Source organism: Gallus gallus, chromosome 13 (genome assembly GCF_016699485.2).
Source record: "Gallus gallus isolate bGalGal1 chromosome 13, bGalGal1.mat.broiler.GRCg7b, whole genome shotgun sequence".
NCBI classification, from domain to species: domain Eukaryota; kingdom Metazoa; phylum Chordata; class Aves; order Galliformes; family Phasianidae; genus Gallus; species Gallus gallus.
In genome coordinates this window covers 12878523-12897477 of record NC_052544.1, presented here as the reverse complement: position 1 = coordinate 12897477, position 18955 = coordinate 12878523, and the positions used below count along the sequence as shown (strand labels likewise).

Here is an 18955-nt window from a genome sequence, read left to right as displayed (position 1 = left end):
CAGTGTGGTAAGAGAAGAACAGCTCAAGAAATTATTGTGGCCCCTGTATAACTCCTAGGGTTTTCAGTGAGTGTATATATGTATTTTTAAGAGGCTTCTCAGTACTGTCAGTGTTTCTCTGGCCCAGATATCCTGAGAGACATTCCAAGCTACATTTTCAGTTTGCAAAAATGATCTAAATCTATTGTTTCATCTCCAGGCTCAGCAGAGTTCAGATGGAATTAACAAGGGATGTGGAGCAATAGCAGGTCTATGAGAATGAGATGTCCAGCTCCCCTGGTCACCCTGCTCTCCTTCTGCAGTTCCCTGATGACTTTCTGCAGTAGGTGACAGTGACTTCATTTTATTGAGTAACAGACAGGCCATTCAGAGTAAAGCAATTTAAGGCCTTGCTTTTCATGTGCTTTTTTTCCTCTCTTATTACACAAGACTGAATGGTTTTGGGAACTGATAATGAGAATTGCGTGTGATGGACTGAAGCAGAGCTGCAGGGTATGAGAGGACAGTGGGTTTCTTACGCATGCTCTGATCCATTCACCCTAAGAACAGTCCTTAAAGCCCTGGGGAAGACTTACTTAACACTTTATTCTTCATAATGTTGACAGATGGAAATAACATTAGCTTTTTATTTAGTAAGGAGAAATGAATCACTTGGTGTGTTAGCACAAAAACAGGTTTAATACAATCAGAAGTGGCCCACAACATAACGGTCTGATGAAGGCTGTCACACAGTAGGTTTGTCTTGCTGCCATTTCCCTAAGCCATGTCAGTGCTCGTGCCTGTAATGCTGATCCTTTACCACCCAATTCAGGTAAAGCTAAGATTTGTTAGCTACTTCTGATAGCTACAGAGGAGCACATGGCTAGGGCATTAGTAACCCTGAACAAAAATGAGATGAGGAAAAATATTGAAGGGCATTAGGCCCTAGCTTATAGGAAAAAAATTATTTCAGCTGTATTATTAAAGTACATTCAAGAAAATATATACAAGAGAGTGCCTGTAATCAAGAAGGCGGCAGTGAATTGCTACATGTTTAATAATGCAAAAGTTTTGTAAGATGTGTTATGTTGAGTACTTCCAGGTCTGTTTAAGCTGCCATTCTTGCCTAGATTGGGATTGTGTTCAGTGCTCGTGTGGAAGAGCACTTCTCACCTCTTTTGTCTTGCCTGAGAAATAACTGCCCCTCTCCTGTTCTTGGGGCATGTGCAGGTTCACAGAGCCCTGGGCTTGGCTCCTTGCTACACTTCACCCACCAATCCCTGCAGAAGCACCAGCTGCAGAGAGGTAGATCACATGAGGAAATCTAGAAGCAAACGCATCTTTAATGCTTAGTGGAGACTTGATCTATCTCTAACCACTCATTCTGCAACATCCAGAGTCAGTCTGACAAAGGGAAGAGAGCAGGACCACCAAGGGAGAGGGCTGCTTTGGGTAGGGGAGGGCAGTTCCCACTTCAGGACTCGTTTCAAGAGGTACTTAGAAAACAAGGTTCAGTCATGTGAGTGACTTTTGGAAATATCCTACTTGGCTGCAACTAGTATTAAAAAACAACCAAAACCACCTCGCAGTCCCCTTTAGGGGTGCTGGGGGCAGGAGCAGGAGGTGATGGAACCTCTGCACCCTGTGGAGATGGAGATAAGGCTTTTAGGACCCCCATGGTGAGTGTTGGTTTTGAGTCACTCCAGCACTGTCCTTTCAGTGAGGGAGTCAGTGATGTTCATACTCTCATACTTCAGAAAGCACAGAGAGGAGAGCCAAAGCTGAAGGCATCCATGCAGAATCATGCACTCTGCAGAGAGAGAAGGACAAGGATCCACCCCAGGGCAATGGCACCAGCTAACAGAACTGATAGTTGTTGCCTTTGAGAAGGGGCTGCCCGCTCTCCTCTTGTTCACAGGACTCCTCACAGCAGCCAGAGGTATCACAGCCACTGTCTTCCTCAGCAGTGGATGGGAGGTTTGTATAGTCCTTAAAAGCAGGAAGGAAAAAAAAAGGCATATTTCAGGCTGCTCAGTATTTGCTCTTGTGCTGCTGCCCATGGAGGTTGCTGCTAAGTAACTATATCTCTGTGCCTAGCCTGCTTTTGTTGCTCTTCACCATCTGGATACCTCTCTCCAATTCTACAGATACTGAACTGTTCCCATCAGTTAAAGGTAGGGGATAGCACCAGGAAAACTGCCCAGAAGCTATGCTGATGTAGGGAGAAAGGAGGAGGGAGATGTGCTTTCTCCTCTCCAAAGGTTCTTACCTGTTCCTTATGCAAATCCAGTTCTTTCTGAATAAAGCAGCAGATCTGATCAAAGGTAGGTCTCTGTGTGGGCTCCAGGCTCCAGCATGCCTGCATGATGCTATACCTGCAAAGCCAAAGAGGGACAGAGTTGTCATGCTGTACTTCTGCGAAGCTGCTGCGGAGTCTGCACCCCTGTTTTTTTGCAGCAGCACAGCAGGGTGATTCACTTTGTATTTGTGCACACAGTCCCGAGGTCCTGAGCAGCCCCTCCTCTCTATTTTCCTGTCTATCAGACTCGTGGCTCGTGTAAGCGCAGTGCCCCAGGGAAATGAGAGCCCAGGAGCAGATAGAGCAAACATCTTGTGTCCCCACATCTATCTGCAAGAGGCTTTATGCTTGGTACTTCAGCTTAAACTCATTCCTTCCTGTAAGTTACTCAGGCTTCTCTTCACATCTGTAGAGTTAGAAGTAGCTGACAGAAAAAGGAAAAAAAAAAAACAAAACTGCTACGTTTAGGAACATACAGATAATGTGAGCTCTCCCACCTTCCTGGCTGGAAGCAGGGGATGCTGGGCAGAGCATCATAGTTGACTGCCCTGGTTCCTGCTTTCCTGTGTGAGCCTGGAGAAACCCTGAACCTCACATGCCCAACCCAGAGCTTGCCTGGGAGCAGCCCACAGACCTTTGACTGATGTCCCTGTGTCATCTCCATCACCTAAACCACATGAAGCACCTCCAGTTTCCCTTCCACCTGCTGCGCATCTCAGTGCACCACTCACATTTCCAAGGGAGCAAAGTCAGGCCTGGCCATCTGGTAGCCCCTCTTCACCATGCTGTAGAACTTGCTGTTCACCGCCATGCCAGGATAGGGACTTTTACCTGTGATGGGAGCACTCAGATCAGAGGCAGTTTGGAGCCAATGCCACTTGGAGCTCTGAGTTAGAGCAAATCTTCCAGTACCAATACTTCTAATGGTCCCACAGGAAACAGTGTTTTATAGCCCTGATATATACTAGATTTTTCCCACCTCCTTCCTTTCTTGGAACCTTTTCTGCAGACATTAAAGTGTTGGTAAGCCATGCAAAACAAGAGAGGGTTGCAAGGTTCCCTCTTCCTTACCAAGGGAAAAGATCTCCCAGAGAAGAATGCCGTAGGACCACACATCACTCTGCACTGTATAAACACAGTCGAAGATGCTCTCTGGGGCCATCCACTTCACGGGTAGGCGGGCCTGGAAGAGGAGAGAGCCCTGCAGCCTGGGACAAGCAGGCAGCTTATGCTGCACCCTGTCCGTGCTCTGGCTGCACCTCAGCCTTGTACCTTCCCCAGTCCTCACTCCAATTACTTACATTGCCTTTTACAACGTAGTTTGAGTCATTCATGATGTCACGGGCCAGGCCGAAGTCACAAATCTTGGCTACCCGTCCATCTGATACGAGCACATTCCTGGCTGCTAAGTCACGATGGATGCACTGGGGAGAAGAGAGCATAACTGAGACCCCACTGATGTCCCTAAAGCCTCGGAATGTCACCATAACGAATCCCAAAGTACAACATGTGCTGCTCGAAAAGCTCTTGGAAAAGGCACTGTCATGCATAGGAGTATAGGCTCTCTCCTTTCAACTGCTCCAATTGCAGTGCTAAAACACTGTGGCATTATCAGTTGTATTAGTGATGAGCCTTCAACTCCCCCGTGGGGGCAAATGTCAGGAGCAGGGGCTGCTCACAGTGTCCCATGTGAAGCCATTATACAATTGCCCTCTGCTACTGAGACAGCTCAACAGCCACTTTCAGTTCCTTGTCCCTGGGGCAGCAGGAAGCTGCCAGTGCCAGAAAGCTCTGCATCAAGGTTCCTGACCTCATGTAAAAGCTGCGCAGAAAACAATGAGGCAGACTAGCATGATGCACAGCCCTGGGTGCCCCCATAACTGTCCTGCTGCGATGGCCTGTCTGAATCCCAAGCTCCAAGGGAAACACTGGGCACCGAAGCCCAGCACGTGTGAACCCAGAAGGTGGAGAGAGGCCCACTTCCAGCAGCACAGTTGGGTTTGACTACCCCATCTGAAAACCTCCCAAGCCTTGAGCAGACAGGACAGCTGGCTGCTGCTGGTGGAGTGGTGCTGCCCGCTGGGGTGCAGTGGTCCTCTTAGGCACTCACGTTCTTTGATGCAAGGAATGCCATGCCCTGTGCCACCTGGCTGGAGAACTGGAGCAGGTCAGAGAGGTTAAGGGGCTGGAGGTCCTCTCTGGTTTCATCTTCTTCCGAGCTTTTCCCTGAAATTCAAACAGAAGCTTGAGGACTGCTGCGAAGATGGTAAGTAGCGCAAGCCATGTTGTATCCCAGTTCCATAGAACTAAGTCAGACCAGATGGTCAGCCTGAAGAAATGATGCAAACACAAGAATGGACCTTCAACTCACCCCTGGATTGCGCAGAATCCGATGACACCGAAGATGATGATGATATGGGCCTCATTTCAACATAAGTTTCCAAACCCTGGCTCGCAAAGCCACTGTCACTGAGTCAGAGAGCAACAGAGAGAGGCAGGCTGTCAGCAGCCTCCTGGCAGCACCTTCTGCCCTTCTCCATGTCCACTGAGTGCAGAAACCACATCCATATCTACTTTTGCACCCATCTGCAAGTTCCTGATCTTTGGCATTCATCTCTCCCCAGCATACCCTTTGGTGCTCAGCCCTCTGGCCACCACAGTGCTGCTCTCACCTGCGGATGTATTTTTTCTCCAGGTCAATGTTCTTGTAATCAGCAGTGCTGTCCAAAGAGGTGTCCAGAGCTGAGTCCTGGATAATTATGTATTCAGCCTTCTTCCGCAGGAAATTCAGCAGATCTCCATAGCGACAGTACTCGGTGATGACAAGAATTGGGCCTGGGAGAGAGGCAGGAGTTTGTTAAGCGATTTTAGTGTAACCTGTCCAAAGGAAACCAGTCCCTGGAAATAGCTGGGGCATGGAAGGAGGAGGAGCAGCAGAACCCAAGCAGCACATGAGCATGGCTGGAAATAGCCAGCCCACAAATCCTTGCAAACTGATAGGATCATAAAAAAAAGCCATCTGAATCATCAAATTGCTCCAATAACAGCCTTGGAGAAGCAGGCCACGAGAGGGTTCTGCTGGGGGAAGCAGGTTTATAGGATCCTACCTCCATAGGTACACGCTCCCAGCAGGTTAACAATGTTCGCGTGGTGCCCCAAATGACTCATGATCTTCAGCTCAGACATGAGAGCCTCCTGCTCGTCTGTGTCTGCCGTTGCTGCAAGATGAGGATAATATGAAGGAGTCAGGGAAGGACAACAAAGAGATGATGGGGATAACAAGGGTATAGATGGATGGAACAAGAGGAGACAAGCGGAGAGGAACCAAGCCCTCTGCCTGTGCCTCTGGCCATGTGCCCACAAATAATGGCACCAGCACAAGTCTAGCACCTAGCACTTAGCACAGGAACATCTAAACACCCAGCCTGGTGAACACACACTACATCCAGCCCAAAGGAATGAGGGGGGATTTCAGCCTTTGCAGGTTGGCCCAGGCTTACATTTCAGCATCTTCACAGCCACTTTGAGGACTGAATCTTCTTTTCCCAGTCCAAAAGCAGTGGCTTCTACCACCTTTCCAAAGGCTCCAGCTCCAAGAGTTTTTCCTGGAGGGGGAAAAGAAATGTACTTGAAAGATGCTTTCTAAAAAGACACTGAGCACTTGTCCTGCACACAGCCAGGTAGGGATTCCTGCTGAGCCCAGACAAGATGACAGATGAGTAACTCTTAGTCAGAAGGTGGTGAGCATCTATGGGGGAACTCTGCAGTGAGCAAAGATGTTATGAAAGAGGCCAAGACCAAACATGGGCTCACAAGCTGTACGTGTCAAGGGATGACCCCAGATGCTTGAGGAGGAACATGATCCTCTCAATCTTCTTTACAGTGACAGAGGGTTGGAGGGAGGTTGCACTCTAGAGTTTTGCACACTGTGTAGAAGAAGGCGGCAAAGCCTGGTTGAGGATGTTGCTGCCATGTCTGGATTCAGCTTCGGATGCTGCCCATTTGCTCTGACTTTGCTCTTTGGAGTATTTCAGCTCTGTGGCAAGCTTCATGCCACCAGGAAAGCAGCAGGGAAGGTTTCTTACCAAACTGGAGGTTATTCCTGGGAAACTCCCATTTCTCGTTGTATGGCAGCTGAGTGGGATCGATAAAGATGTAGTTATTCCCCTCACAGGCCTCAATGATCTTCCACCGCACCTGGTACTTAGGTTTCTGTAGGGAAGAGACTCCAGTTAGCCATTGCTGCTTGAGTCCTGAGAGTTCTGAGAGTTACCCTCTCTCAGCAAGTGCTCTGATTCTCACTCTGTAGTCACAGTGAGAAGACTTGGGCTTAACTGCAGCAAATATATCTTGCCTCGAGTGAGAGATGTTCAGTTTGGACAGTCTGGTCCAAACAAAGTCCCTCCCAGTCCTCACCCATGGCAGAGGGAGGCCTTCTTGCCTCTGTCACTGTAGACATGACTTGGCACAGCAAAGCTGGGACCACGTCCCACCAGAGTGTAGTTAAACAGTGCCCAGATGGTGCCAGAGGCAGTTGTCCCCACTGTGCCTCCTTCCTCAGTACTCTGGGCAGCTGAGCACAGCAGAACAGTGGAGCTGGCCCAGCCCTGCTTCCCTTCTAGGGAAAGAAAAAAAAAAATGGGGAAACTGCACTAAGAATTTCTTCTCTTCTCCACAGATCTCATGGCAGAAGTAACTGGATGAGGACAGGGAGAAACAGCGCCAGCGCCTGCTGGAAGCAGCTTTGGCCAGCTTGTGCTGAGTGTTGTCATGGATGTTGTGAGGTCTGGGGACTCAGCCTGGAGGCAGAAACACAGCAAAGAGCTCAGCATAAAAAACTGTGAGCAGCCTATGCTCACACAAGGAGATGCACGCCTGAACAGCAGCAGTGGTCTCAAGCCCATCAAGGCATGCACAGCCAAGTGTGGGTGGAGTGACCGTGACCACAGTGAACCATGATGGCATGCCCCAGCTACAGGGAGGTGTGTGCTGAAGTGCTTCTCCTCACCTCTTCTGCCATATAACTGCAGAGAGGGGTGCACCTTAAGTGTGGCCATTGTTGCTTTCTGCTCCATAATTCATCTAGCACCTCAACAACCAGCCATGGCTCAAGAGGCCCGTATCTGAGATAATATTATTTACAAACACGTTCTGCTTCTCTTGGGCTTGCAGGGCCTTCCTAAGAGCTATTCTTCAGGGCTGCACTTACACATCCCAGAGACAGCTCTGCCTGAGAAACTGTGGGCGCTTGTTTGTGAGAGGCTCTGCTGGATCTTGTGACAATCAGCACTAAAGCTCTGCAAAACCTGCAGCCTTGGTGGGCTGTCAGAGGCAAAGTGCCAAATGGAGAACTGAAAACCAGGAGATTTTCACCCACCCATGAAGCAGAAGTGGCGATTGATTGGTGCAGTTTATGAGAAGAAATTCAATGCTGGAGATAAATCTTGCAGAGAAAATGGGGCAAGTTCTTGTATAAAAATAGTGAGCTGGTCTTCCTGGAGACAAACATCTTCTAACATCAACCTGTTTCCTCACAAAGGCAGCTTTTTGTAAAGCAGGGGGGAGAAACATTTAGATGCAGATTGCAAACAAACCACTTTTCTTTTTCTCTAGTTAGGTCTTTATACTCAGAGTGAGCAGAGCAAAACCAGCTGCAACTGAAGCACAGAATGAGCACATCTGCCTGGCATGAGGTACTCTGGGCTATGTGCCTGAGGAACCAGGTGGGAGAGGTGCTAACACAGATTTTGGTTTTGGTGCATGGGCTTTGCCTGTGGCTGCCACTGAGGCAGTGTGGCCTCTGAGGCTGGGCAGGCCTTGCAACCCTTGCTGTGCAACAGGGAGGCTGACCTGGTTGTACTTGTAGAGGAGGAAGAGGAGCAGCAGGAGCAGCAAGACCGATGTGCACATGCAGGTGGTGAGAATGGGACTGAAGAGTTGGTTTGGGGGAGCCATGACACTTCCTGGAGGAGAAATAAATGGGGGTAAGTAAATACTTCTGTTTTGATCCCTGGGTATTTTGAATGACTGTTCATTCAGGCTTCCCCTGTATGCAGTGCCACCCAGCAGTAGCCTTAGAGACGCTCAAAAGGGTTGCTATGTTCCAATTTCCACAGCACCAGGTGCAGAGCAGGAGCCGGTCAGCATGTATGTAGACAGACCAAGAGCAGCAAGAACAGACTCAGCAAAAGATGCAGCTCCTGAGACTGAGCATCAATCAGCTAGCTGTGCTGAGCACTGTACCTACGTCCTGCAGTTACAAGGGGCTCACGGCACAGCTCAGCCTTTGACATCAGGCTCTCCCCAGCCAGCAATTCCCACATGGCTTGTAGGAGTAGCAAGCACCAAAGCCTCCCAGCTTCTGTGATGATAGAGGGCCTATGGAATCTATTTCACCTTTTTTTGCAAGGCTGTGGGAAATCCATATAGGCAGACAGGCACCAAAAGCCAAATTCTCCCCCATTCCACCAAGCTGCAAGTTGGTATCTTACTAAAGACTGAGTGAAGGATGTCAGAGGTGCTCCCCTCGCTGTTAACAGCCACACAGCAGAAGGTAAAATTGGTCCCCAGATCTTGGAATGGGATGATGCTCTCCACCTGCACCTCTTGGAAAGGTAGTATGTTCACTACATGGGGACTGGAGTCATTCAGAAGCAGGATATAGTCCTCATACCTGTAGGGATGCAAAGCAGGACAGAGTGAGTGTTTCTCTGCAGTGCAGTTGCTCATAGTGAGTTGGTGGTTGTCTCAGGCGAGAGAGGAGATGCTGGGAATTAGGCTAAATGGCCTGTAGGCAAGTCCACATTGTGCTGCTCAGCAAGCACTAACACTGCAAGTGCACTCTGAAGAGTTAGAGGTGCTTTGTGGAGCCCAGTCCTAGGTAGTTCTTACCTGTCAGAGTGAGTGGGGCACTGGTACCATTCAATGTGTGGGGCAGGGTAGCCGATGGCCGTGCAGAGGAGCTTACTGGAGTCACTGGCCGACACCATGACATCGCCTATCCTTGGAGGAGCTGTTGGGGAAAGCAGAGAAAGAGCAAGTGCTATGACCAGAGGAAGAGTGCATTCCTGGTGATCTGATTTACTGTCCGTGTACGGAACAACAGAACTTCAGGAACCCCCGTGTTATGCAGAGATTTGAGCTGGGTCGCAGGAGCAGCATGTCTGTGTCCTGTGGGCACTGGGCTGGAAGTGCCCTGGTCCACCAGCCCTGCACCCTGCCTGTTGGGCAGCAGCCCTTGGGCAAGCAGCATTAAGGAAGGAGCAACGCCAAGCACTTACATTTCACAGATACACTGAAAGTAACTGATGAGTTGGTCTCACTGTTGAAAGCATAAAACGTATAGAGACCTCTCTCTTCTCCTTCCAGATGATCCAGGAAGAGCGTGTTGTTATACCTGCTCCCACAGAGAGAATAAATACCATGAAGAAAGCTGTGCTGAGGAAACTCAGGCACTCATACGGTCTTTGCTCAGCGAGATGCAGCTGTTTCCTGTGCCCTGGACTGGGTGAACACTTCCCAGCTTAGTGCTGCTAACCCTATTTGCTGCTCTGGGGAAGCAGGGAGTAGCTGGTCCTACCAGGCTGCTGTAAGGGTCTTTGGTGGATGAGAGGCACTGTGCCACAAAGTGCAGTATTACTGAATGGCTGTGGCTGGGTGAGTTCTCAGAAGAGTTTAACATCTAAATCATTGTGCTGGAAGAGCCAGGAGACACTGATCCTCCTGCATCCGAGAGAGTGAGTTATCCCAAGAAAATGAAAAGGGAATTGCCCAAACTCCTCAGTTTGGCTGCAGGCTTTGAAAGAGCATGACTGTGTCCTCCTGTATATGGGGCTGTATCCTCCTAGTAACGTTTCTGTCTTCTCCTGACACGGGACATATAGTACCTCTTGGTATATATATTCTCCAGACCATGAAGCACGGAACAGGTCTGAGGAGCACTGAGGGAATCCATCTGTTTGTGCTGTGTCCCCATCCCTCCTAATTCTTCTTGCAGAAGAGTGCCAACTTGAAAAAGACTGCAAAATGTAACAGTGACTTCTACAAAGGTTTTTTAAAGAGAAAACTGCCAAATTACTCAGAGGTGGCGTCCTCCTTGACCTGATCAGCCCTTCTCACTGTGGTTTGCCAGTAACGTCAGAAATAGAAGTCAGAAAGGCAAAACAGTTCCCCTCTTTAAAACCAGACTTCTCTATCAGCCAGCAGCATGAGATCTACCTGTCTTACACTGAAAGCATTTTTGGAAACATGCCATGGCCAGCACAGAAGAGGGACAGCACATACCAGTTGTTTTTAGGGACCATTTCGCTATTGAGTTTGTTGCTCCCAGAGTTCTTCAATGAGTCCGTGTGCTCCCAGTGCCAGTGTAGAAGTTTTGGATATGCCTCAATATGGACCTGGAGTTTCAAACTGTCTCCTTCAGCAACTTCTTGGTTCGTGGCTTGCACTGGGGTCAGGATCACATACCCTCTTTCTGCAGGATGGAGGAGAGCATGACCATCAGCAGGCACATCCACAGAGACCCGAAACAAGCTTACATCAGCTTTATAAATAGACCGTTATTGGAAGGAGCAGCCCCAGCTGTGAGACTGCAGGAGGGAATAAGGCATTACACAGACTGCACGTCTCATGTTGGCAGAGAAGTACTTTTAAGAAGTTGTTTCTTTGTCATGATGGCTTGGATCAAGCTCTACCTGTGTAAGGGGCTTTATACACTATCCTAACAAATACTGAGGCTAAAACTATATCTCGTTAACTATATAAGACAAGCCCCCTTAGCTGAAGTCCTGGCTTCTCACCCAGAAATCTCTCAGAACAAGCCCCTTTCCTGAGCTGGTATGCAGTGACTTCGGGTCATCAACAAACCTAAGCCTACAGGGTGCCCTGAAATTTCCCTGTTTTGGGGCAGAAGCAACAACTACTCAAGTCCAGGCATGCTTCAGTCCACACCTTCGTGGTCTGCTGGGAAAGTACCTACCTACTACCCGAAGCATTGTGGAGGCATTCCTGAATCCTGCTGAATTGTTAGCTATGCAAGTGTATTTCCCACTGTCTTCCATGGTCACTGCTGGAATTGACAGGGTGTCATTGATGATGTAGTTCCCGTCATATATGTCAGGCTTTCCATTACTCTTAACCTGTCAGGGAAGAAACACCAGTCACTTGTTTGGAAGCTCAGAGGATGGAACTGAATGATATTTATAATAAAAACACTTGCTACCCTCCGTTCTGTGCTACTGTGCCCCACCACCAAAAGTCTCCTAGATGGAGACCAAGAGGCATATTAAACCCAAGTGTTCGAGGCAGTTAGGGCCACACCTATCGTTAGCCTTAGAATCATAGGATCACCAGGGTTGGAAAAGACCCACAGGATCACCCAGTCCAACCTTCTGGCTGCTAGTTGTCTTTACATGGTGTGACCCCATATCACCCAAAGAAAGGATTTTTGGATTCATATGGCTTGTTTGAATAGCTACTTTGGGCAAGCAGTTCTAGGCTTTTCTGCAGAAAGGTCTTGAGTCTAGGCATTCTTGTTACCTTCTGCCTCCTGCTTTCCAGAAAAGTCCCATAACCCCTCGAAGCTGCACACTTTAACTTACACTGTTTGTTGCTGTCACCCATTTGATGTCATACTTATGGGAAGGAGCAGTTACTACACAAGTGACTTCGAAAGGTTCACCCACGATTCGCACATGGTCTGCAGGGTCCACCATCACCTGTACAGGCTTCTCTTGTCCTACACAGAGACAAACAGGAAAAGATGCACCACCAGCTGGCTCACTGGCACCATGCACTTTGGAGCCTCCCCAGGGCCTGGACACCTTCTCCTTTCCATTCTCTCCAATCTCTTTACCCATGCCCTTCTCCTTCCCTTGAGATTCTCACTTTCTGTACATGTCTGCCAGAAGCAGTACAAGTCAAGAAGAGTGCTGCAGCCATCACTGTGGTTTATAAGTAAAGGATCCTTGTGCCATAGTTTCATCCTGAGCATCAGGGCCTGAGGTCTTTTAGGACATCAGAGACATAAATGAACTCTGTGACAGTACCTGTGATAAGCTGAACACTGCAGACCCCATAGAGGCAAACCTAACGGAGACAAGTTTCCAAAAGCCAGTGGAATTATACCTCCTTTATGCACCTCCAAAAGACTGCATGTTCAGAAAGTCTTTCCAGCTGCTGGCTAAGAACTATTCCTTAATGATCTACTGTGACTAACTTAGCTACTGCTGTCCCCCCATGGACAGCAGCAACCCCAATCCTTTACCTTCAACCACAATCAGTCTTATTCTTGATGACTTCTCTATTTTTCCATTTACCACTGTTTGGCATTGGTATTGGCCCTTCTGCTCGTGTTCCACGTGATAAAGTGTTATTCCCTTCTCAGGGCTGAAAGAATAGTTGGTTCCAGGTGAGAGCTTAGAGCCATCATTCCTTATCAGAGTCACATTGGATCCATACTCGGGGGCAGTGATGAAGCAGGGGAACTCAGCATTACCACCTTTGGTCACAGAGATCCGGAAGTATGGGACGTACCACACGTTATTGGGATCTGTGGAGGAGATGAGGTAAACCAGAGAACAGGATCAGAAAAAGCAGGCACTGAGCTGAGAGAGATGTTCCAGCAAAGGCGAGTATCCAGCTCTGCTGCCCAGTGGGAGTTCAGTGTTGGGGCAACCTGGCTCAGCGCCTGCCTGACTCAGCCTCTAAAAACTCACATGACAAGCCCTATTCCAGCTAAGGCATTTGAGGAGAGCAGAGCAAGCAACTCACAACTGTATGTAGGCAAGAGAGACTGAGAAGTATGCTTAGCCCTAATTCAACTTTTCATAACAGTGTTATTTTTATTTGTTAGACCTCCAGCTTCCCTATCCAGGACAGTACCTCCATACAAAGGAAGGGGTGAAGTCAAATGGTGGAGATACCACGGCGTATTGGAGCTTTGGCTCACACCGTAAGGGTGATTCCTGTGATCCTTCCTCACTGGAGGTAGAAGCCATACAGTTCTCCGATTTCCAAATCTCACTGTGCGTTACAACACCAAACAGGCTTTCCTCACTGCTTTTTAAGGGAAGCCAAGGTAGAAGGAGGAAGAGGTCCAGGCCATTCACAGGTGTACACGAGATACAGGTGCTCTGTACCGCGGTGCTTCAGCCACAGGCCCCATATTACGTGGGTTTTATATGGTTGTGGGTGGGCAGCTGCTCCCACTAGGAGCCTGCACTGCTCTCCAAACACTAACACGACCACAGATATAGAGAGAAGCTGTCTAATGGCCACGCTCCCTGAAAAGAGGCCATTCTGCCAGCGAACATGGGAAGAATGAAGAATGGTTACCTCGCACGTACAGATGCACAGATGCAATACCCTTGTCGCTGCTGTTGATGTAAGCACACCTATAGGTGCCTGTGTCTCTGTGAGTGGTCCTGGGAATACTGAGCGTGCTGCTGGCATGGTTGGCAAACTTTTCAGGGTACCATTTAACTTCTGACTCTCCCGAGCAGCGCAGGAGGACTGGATCACTCACATTGACAACCAGAGCAGAGATATCAGGGCTGATCACAGGGGATGCTGAGCCTGCAAAGGAAAGAGAAAACATGAGGATGAAAAAAAATGATCCTTTTTAGGATGCTCTGCTGGAGTTCACAGTGTTGAGGCTGAGCTTGGGATGCAGACTGGCATTTTGGCTCACATCATTATGCATCCTACCAGATCACGGCCTGGTACTCTACGGAATAAACTTCAGGGGAAGGAAGAAAACCACACAACCGAACATTTGGAGCACTGGGAGAGGAATAGCAATCATCTGGAGCAGATTAGGCCAAATGCTGGCCTAGAAATTGTTCCTGTTGGGTTTTGCCTGTTTCTGTAGCTGTTTTCCTTTTGTGGCAGAGCTAGAGCTATGATATGAACGTGGTTAGCCCATAGCATCAGCTGGTGAAGTTTAGCTCCATGGATGGGGCTTTGTGTTGCATTGGTGCTATAAGATGGAAAGGCTTGGAAAGTTGTAGGGCAGCAGTTAACACATGCATTTTTTTGGTTGCTTAGGAGTAGATTTTGAAGTACACCTACTTATGACTTATCATGAAGTCAAACAATGTATTTTCCTTCCAGCTACCATCAAAACATCATAGACTGAGTCAGCATTATAATTCATATTTGGTGGTGGGAAACTGAGGGACAGGAAAGCCAACTCCTCACACAGGCCTGCGGCTGCCCTCATGCACAACGCACGCCAGGCTGTGCTGACACTGGCATTGCAACCCAGCAGGATTTCTGATGCCATCACTGCCTTGAAGATGGCTTCTCCACTGGCCAAACAAAGGGGAACCAGGGTCCCATTTCAGCCATTTGCGGCAGAGGGAATTTTTTTTTTTCCCCATTTTGCCACATCAGCGAGTTCTTTGAATCACCTCCTATATTTAGGGTGGGGGGAAGTGAGAAATGAATCAGTGCCGCAGGGCTGGGGAAGAAGCAGTACTGCCACCCCCACACCAGCCCTTCGGGGAGGACAGGAAACACATTGCAAATGGCTATCTGTGCTCGGGGGGCTGTTCACCCCCCTCCGGCCCCTTTCCAGGGCTATTCTCCCACTTCTGCTTTCCTTTCCAGTTGCTAACCCATCCTCACATCTTAAAGGGATACACACCAGGGTTCAAATAATAAGTGCAAAGATAGCTGCCCAGTTTATTAGTTCGCTGCTCTTGGTAGAGGAGGGCACTGCAGGCCCTTCACTGTCCAAACATGTAGGAGAGCAAGGGATGGCTGCTTATGAGCACAACCGTTCTCTGGTGCTGTCTTGGACACCCTCCTGTAACACAGCTAGAAACGTACACACCTATCGTCACACACCCACGCTTACAGCTTTCCCTTGGTGAGGAAGATGATGTCCAAGGCATGAATGCGTGTCCTATCGGCTGTGCTCAGGGCTTTAGTGCCAAAGCCCATCCACCAGAACTCAAAGAGCATTATTTAAGCTGTCTTGAGCTGATGCTTTCCTCCATGCAAAGAAGGGGCAATCGCATGGGACTCAGCCCTTTGCTGTTGTGTGATGATGAAGCAGTGGCCCAGAGAAAACCCAAACAAGGCCTGAATCAAACTTGCTGGCCCAGCAGGAAGAAACAGAGGACATGGAATATGGAATATTTGACTTTTTTTTCCTCCCCTTTTTTTTGTGCAATGCTTTTATCTTTCTATGGAAACAGGAAAAGCCTCATTTATCCCTAAAGTGGAAAAAAAAGCCATCCCAGAATCCTTTACAAAGCCACATTTTCCACTTACCTAAGGTGCATTCCTCCCTCTTTGCTAAGCTTTGCTTTCCACCAGGCTTGATACATTCCTGCTGCTTTTACCATCGCTGGACACTTGTGTCTCTCCTATTCTCTGCATCCCAGGCTTCAGCACAGTGTGGTGGTGAAGCCAATCTCTGCAACTCAGAGATTGACTTTAGACTGGCTCAGGGAAAGACCACATTGCAACTGGTCTTTGGAGGGACCACAGTAGAAGGACAAAAGCAAGAGTTGGGTTATGCAGTTTCCTTGCTGTCATTGCACTGTGCAGTGAAGAAGCCAGTAATGGCACAAACAGCCACAAAAGTGGAGTGAGGATGGGTGGGACAGACTATCAATGCAGGACACTGCCAGGTGAAGGCCACCAGAGCATCTGTTCCTTTGTGTGCAATGGAGAACAAGTCACATCAGTGTGTCCTTTCCCAGAATGGGGAAGCAAAGCTGCTGGGGGAGGCTTGCTCCCTGCTGACCACTGTGCAATCTTGCACTAAGCCCGAGGATGTCTCTGCTGCTCCTCAGCAGCTTCCGCAGCACTGTCGGTAACTGCTGGCCAAAGGTTTTACCACAGGTTGTGTAACCATGACCTCCAGTTACAGCTGTGGGCTCCATCCTTGCCTCTCCTACCCCAGCCAAAACATTACATTACTCTGCTGAGGCTTTGGAAAGGATGAGGAAGGTGGAGTGGAGGACCTAGAGGCTCAGGAATCCCACCACAGAGACCAGTTATCAGGACTTTGGCCTGCTTCTGAGGGTCTGAGGACCTGGGAAGGGCCCTATGCTAGACCAGAGCTCCTCTTGCTCTCCCCTTAGTGATGGGAGTGAGGAGGATAGAGCTTCACCTCTGAGAACACCTTTCCTGGGATCAATTAGAATATCTGGGCGGGGGGATGCTCAACACACCTCTCTGCCTGGGGCTTCTCCTTCAGGAGGTTCAGATTTATCCACAGCAAGAAAGCAAAAGAAACCCCCAAGAAGATCTCTCCAGATGGCCAAGACGACACATATAAGCTGCTCAGCTTTCACATTCTTCCTCTACTTGACCTAAAAATTGGAATTTAAGCCCATGACCTATCCCCAACAAGAACCCAGATCACAGTGGCTGCACCACATCAGCCTTGGACATACTCAGAAGATGTACTTGTGATTCAAAGGGCAGGAGAAGGAAGTCAGGCTCTAGCTTGAAGCTGCTGTTTTGAACAGAGTCTTCGCATGCTGCAGATGGCCAACAGCCATTGCATTCAGACAAATGTGTCTTAACACACTGCCGTGGCAGACAGCGCCTGATGAGGGTGTCACAGCTGGTGACGTTTTGCCCAGTGCCTCAAGGAACCTTTGGAGACATCCTAACAGATAGTTATGATCTTTCACCAACATGCATCAGAAGTACCTAGTCCCTATTACCTAAAAACAAAATCAAACAAGCAAAAAAACCCACACATAATAAATTAATTGCCTCTACATTTGGGACTGAAAAAGTCTGAAGCAAGAAACACTTCAGTAACCTGGGCCAGACTCCCCGAACCAGACTCGTAACGTAACTCTGCAGCCTTCAAAACCCATCTTACAGAGCAGCAGGCCAGGAAAAAGCCTGCACTGCATGACTTGATATGAAACACCATGCAGTGTAACAGCTAGAGGGATACAAGGTTCCTGGGCTGAAAATATGAACGCACAGAGGGAAACGCTGCTTGTCTGTTCTAATCAGAAATGCTTTCCCCCCCAGGTCACTGCCCACTTTCCCACGTGGGTCTCACAAGGAGGGGAGCAAGCTCAAGAGGAAAACAAAGGAAGAGCCACAGTTTTGTGTGTTTGGCTGCAAACCTCAGAACAGGTTTAGTGACTCTTTCTTGAGGTTGATGGGTTATCGCCTCTCGGCCTCAAAAACCAGCCGCATCCACCTTCCCCTTCTGGTTGTCTGTTTCCCTAACACCCAGCTCTACAGCCCTTTTATGTGTGCCAGCACCACCAGACAATAGCAGCCCCAGATATCTTCAATTAAGCTCTGCGTTCAATAGAAGGTGCCAGTATAGCTGACATTCCTGACTCTCCCAGCTGCACACCAAGCACCAGCTCTTGTTCAGTTTGGGTGAAGGGTTATTTCAGAGTTCCCTCAAAACATTTTCTGCTCAGTCTCATCTTCCTCCTAGTCCACTCCAAAACTCAAAACAGGGCAAATTTCCCTTTCCCGTCTCCCTACTGCCAATGCTCTTCTTTCTCTGCTTACGCTCTCCGTACCACTTGGACATACCTTGGCAGTGCTGCAGGGAACCAAGAGTAAACTCTCAGCACTGCTGGACTCCAGAGTCACAGACTCAGCACACTCTTTCTGTCCCACTGTCCTCTCTCTGGCACAGCAGCCAGCTATAAAAGGCCTTGCTGTGAAGCAGACGCGTTGCTTTGCCTGCTCTCTGCCACCCTGATGCTCCTTGAGCCTGCATGCAGATCCACAGCTTCCAGAGGCTGGGACCTTCCTGTCCCAACACAGGCTTTTGGTAGAAGCAACCAGGAGCCAAGCAGCCATTAGCCCAAACCTTCTCCCCAGCCCAGCTGTGGCCGTCACCCCACCTCAGCCATGGAGCACTCACAAGAAGCCCTCACCACATCCCAAAGCTGCCCCAGAGAGACATGGAAACCCCAAAGGGCTTTGGGATGCTGTTGGACCTACCGTGCCAGACAGCAGGTGTGGTCAGCAGCAGCAGCAGCAGGCCAGGACCAACATCCCCGGGGCCCATGGTGCCCCCACGCAGGGTGAGGATGTGTCTGAGGGATCCGTGTGAGCAGCAGTGCCTCTCCTCACAGCACCATCCCCAGCACTCCCTCAGCAGGAGCTTCTCCTTTCTGAGTTGACCACAAGTGAAGAAATTCCTTTTTTTTTCTGCGCGTCTGTGTGTTTGTTTTTGAAATGGGAGGGGAAGAAGAAAAGAAGAAAACGATTTGCAACATCACCAGTGACGAACGCGCTCGGCCAAGGTGGGGCTGGGCACCGCGTACCACAGCGCCCGCCGCCATAGGGCCATCACCTGCTCCAGGCCCTGTGCTGCTGAGTGAGCCCAGCCCCACAACAACCCCCAGGGCACAGGACTTGGGGACAACCCTTATCATGGCTGCCCACACCCCCTGGGACAGCTGCAGTTTGACCTCTTGCCTGGCGCTCAGGAGGCTCTGTTTTACCTCAGCGGGATAAGCACTACCTCAGGCCTGGGGGCTCTTGCCAGCTTTGTGCCCATACAGGAACATGGCAGACATCCCACAGAGAGGATTCAGGGTGGGGGCAGCTCCCAGGTGGGAGAAGACCTGCAAAGATGACAGATTAATTTAAGGAAAATTGCAACCCTCATTGCAGTGATTCCTGTAGCCACGTGAGCTCTCCCCAAGCCCTACAGCAGCGCTG

The 18955-nt window shown here is 49.2% G+C and overlaps 1 protein-coding gene across 1 annotated transcript; it reads right to left on the bottom strand.

Moving 5' to 3' along the window:
- Positions 1-565: 565 nt before the first annotated feature.
- On the bottom strand, positions 566-18404 carry CSF1R (colony stimulating factor 1 receptor). Its single transcript, NM_001321517.2, has 21 exons — positions 18230-18404; positions 13613-13852; positions 12543-12827; positions 11878-12014; positions 11256-11415; positions 10562-10751; positions 9559-9674; positions 9170-9290; positions 8770-8951; positions 8129-8241; positions 6364-6490; positions 5779-5883; positions 5386-5496; positions 4951-5113; positions 4650-4747; positions 4389-4504; positions 3580-3702; positions 3350-3461; positions 3010-3109; positions 2249-2354; positions 566-1968 (listed from the first exon to the last, which is right to left on the bottom strand). Exons 1-21 carry the CDS (start codon positions 18294-18296, stop codon positions 1837-1839), a joined length of 2904 nt encoding a protein of 967 aa, NP_001308446.2. The 5' UTR covers positions 18297-18404; the 3' UTR covers positions 566-1836.
- Between the last annotated feature and the right edge of the window lie 551 nt (positions 18405-18955).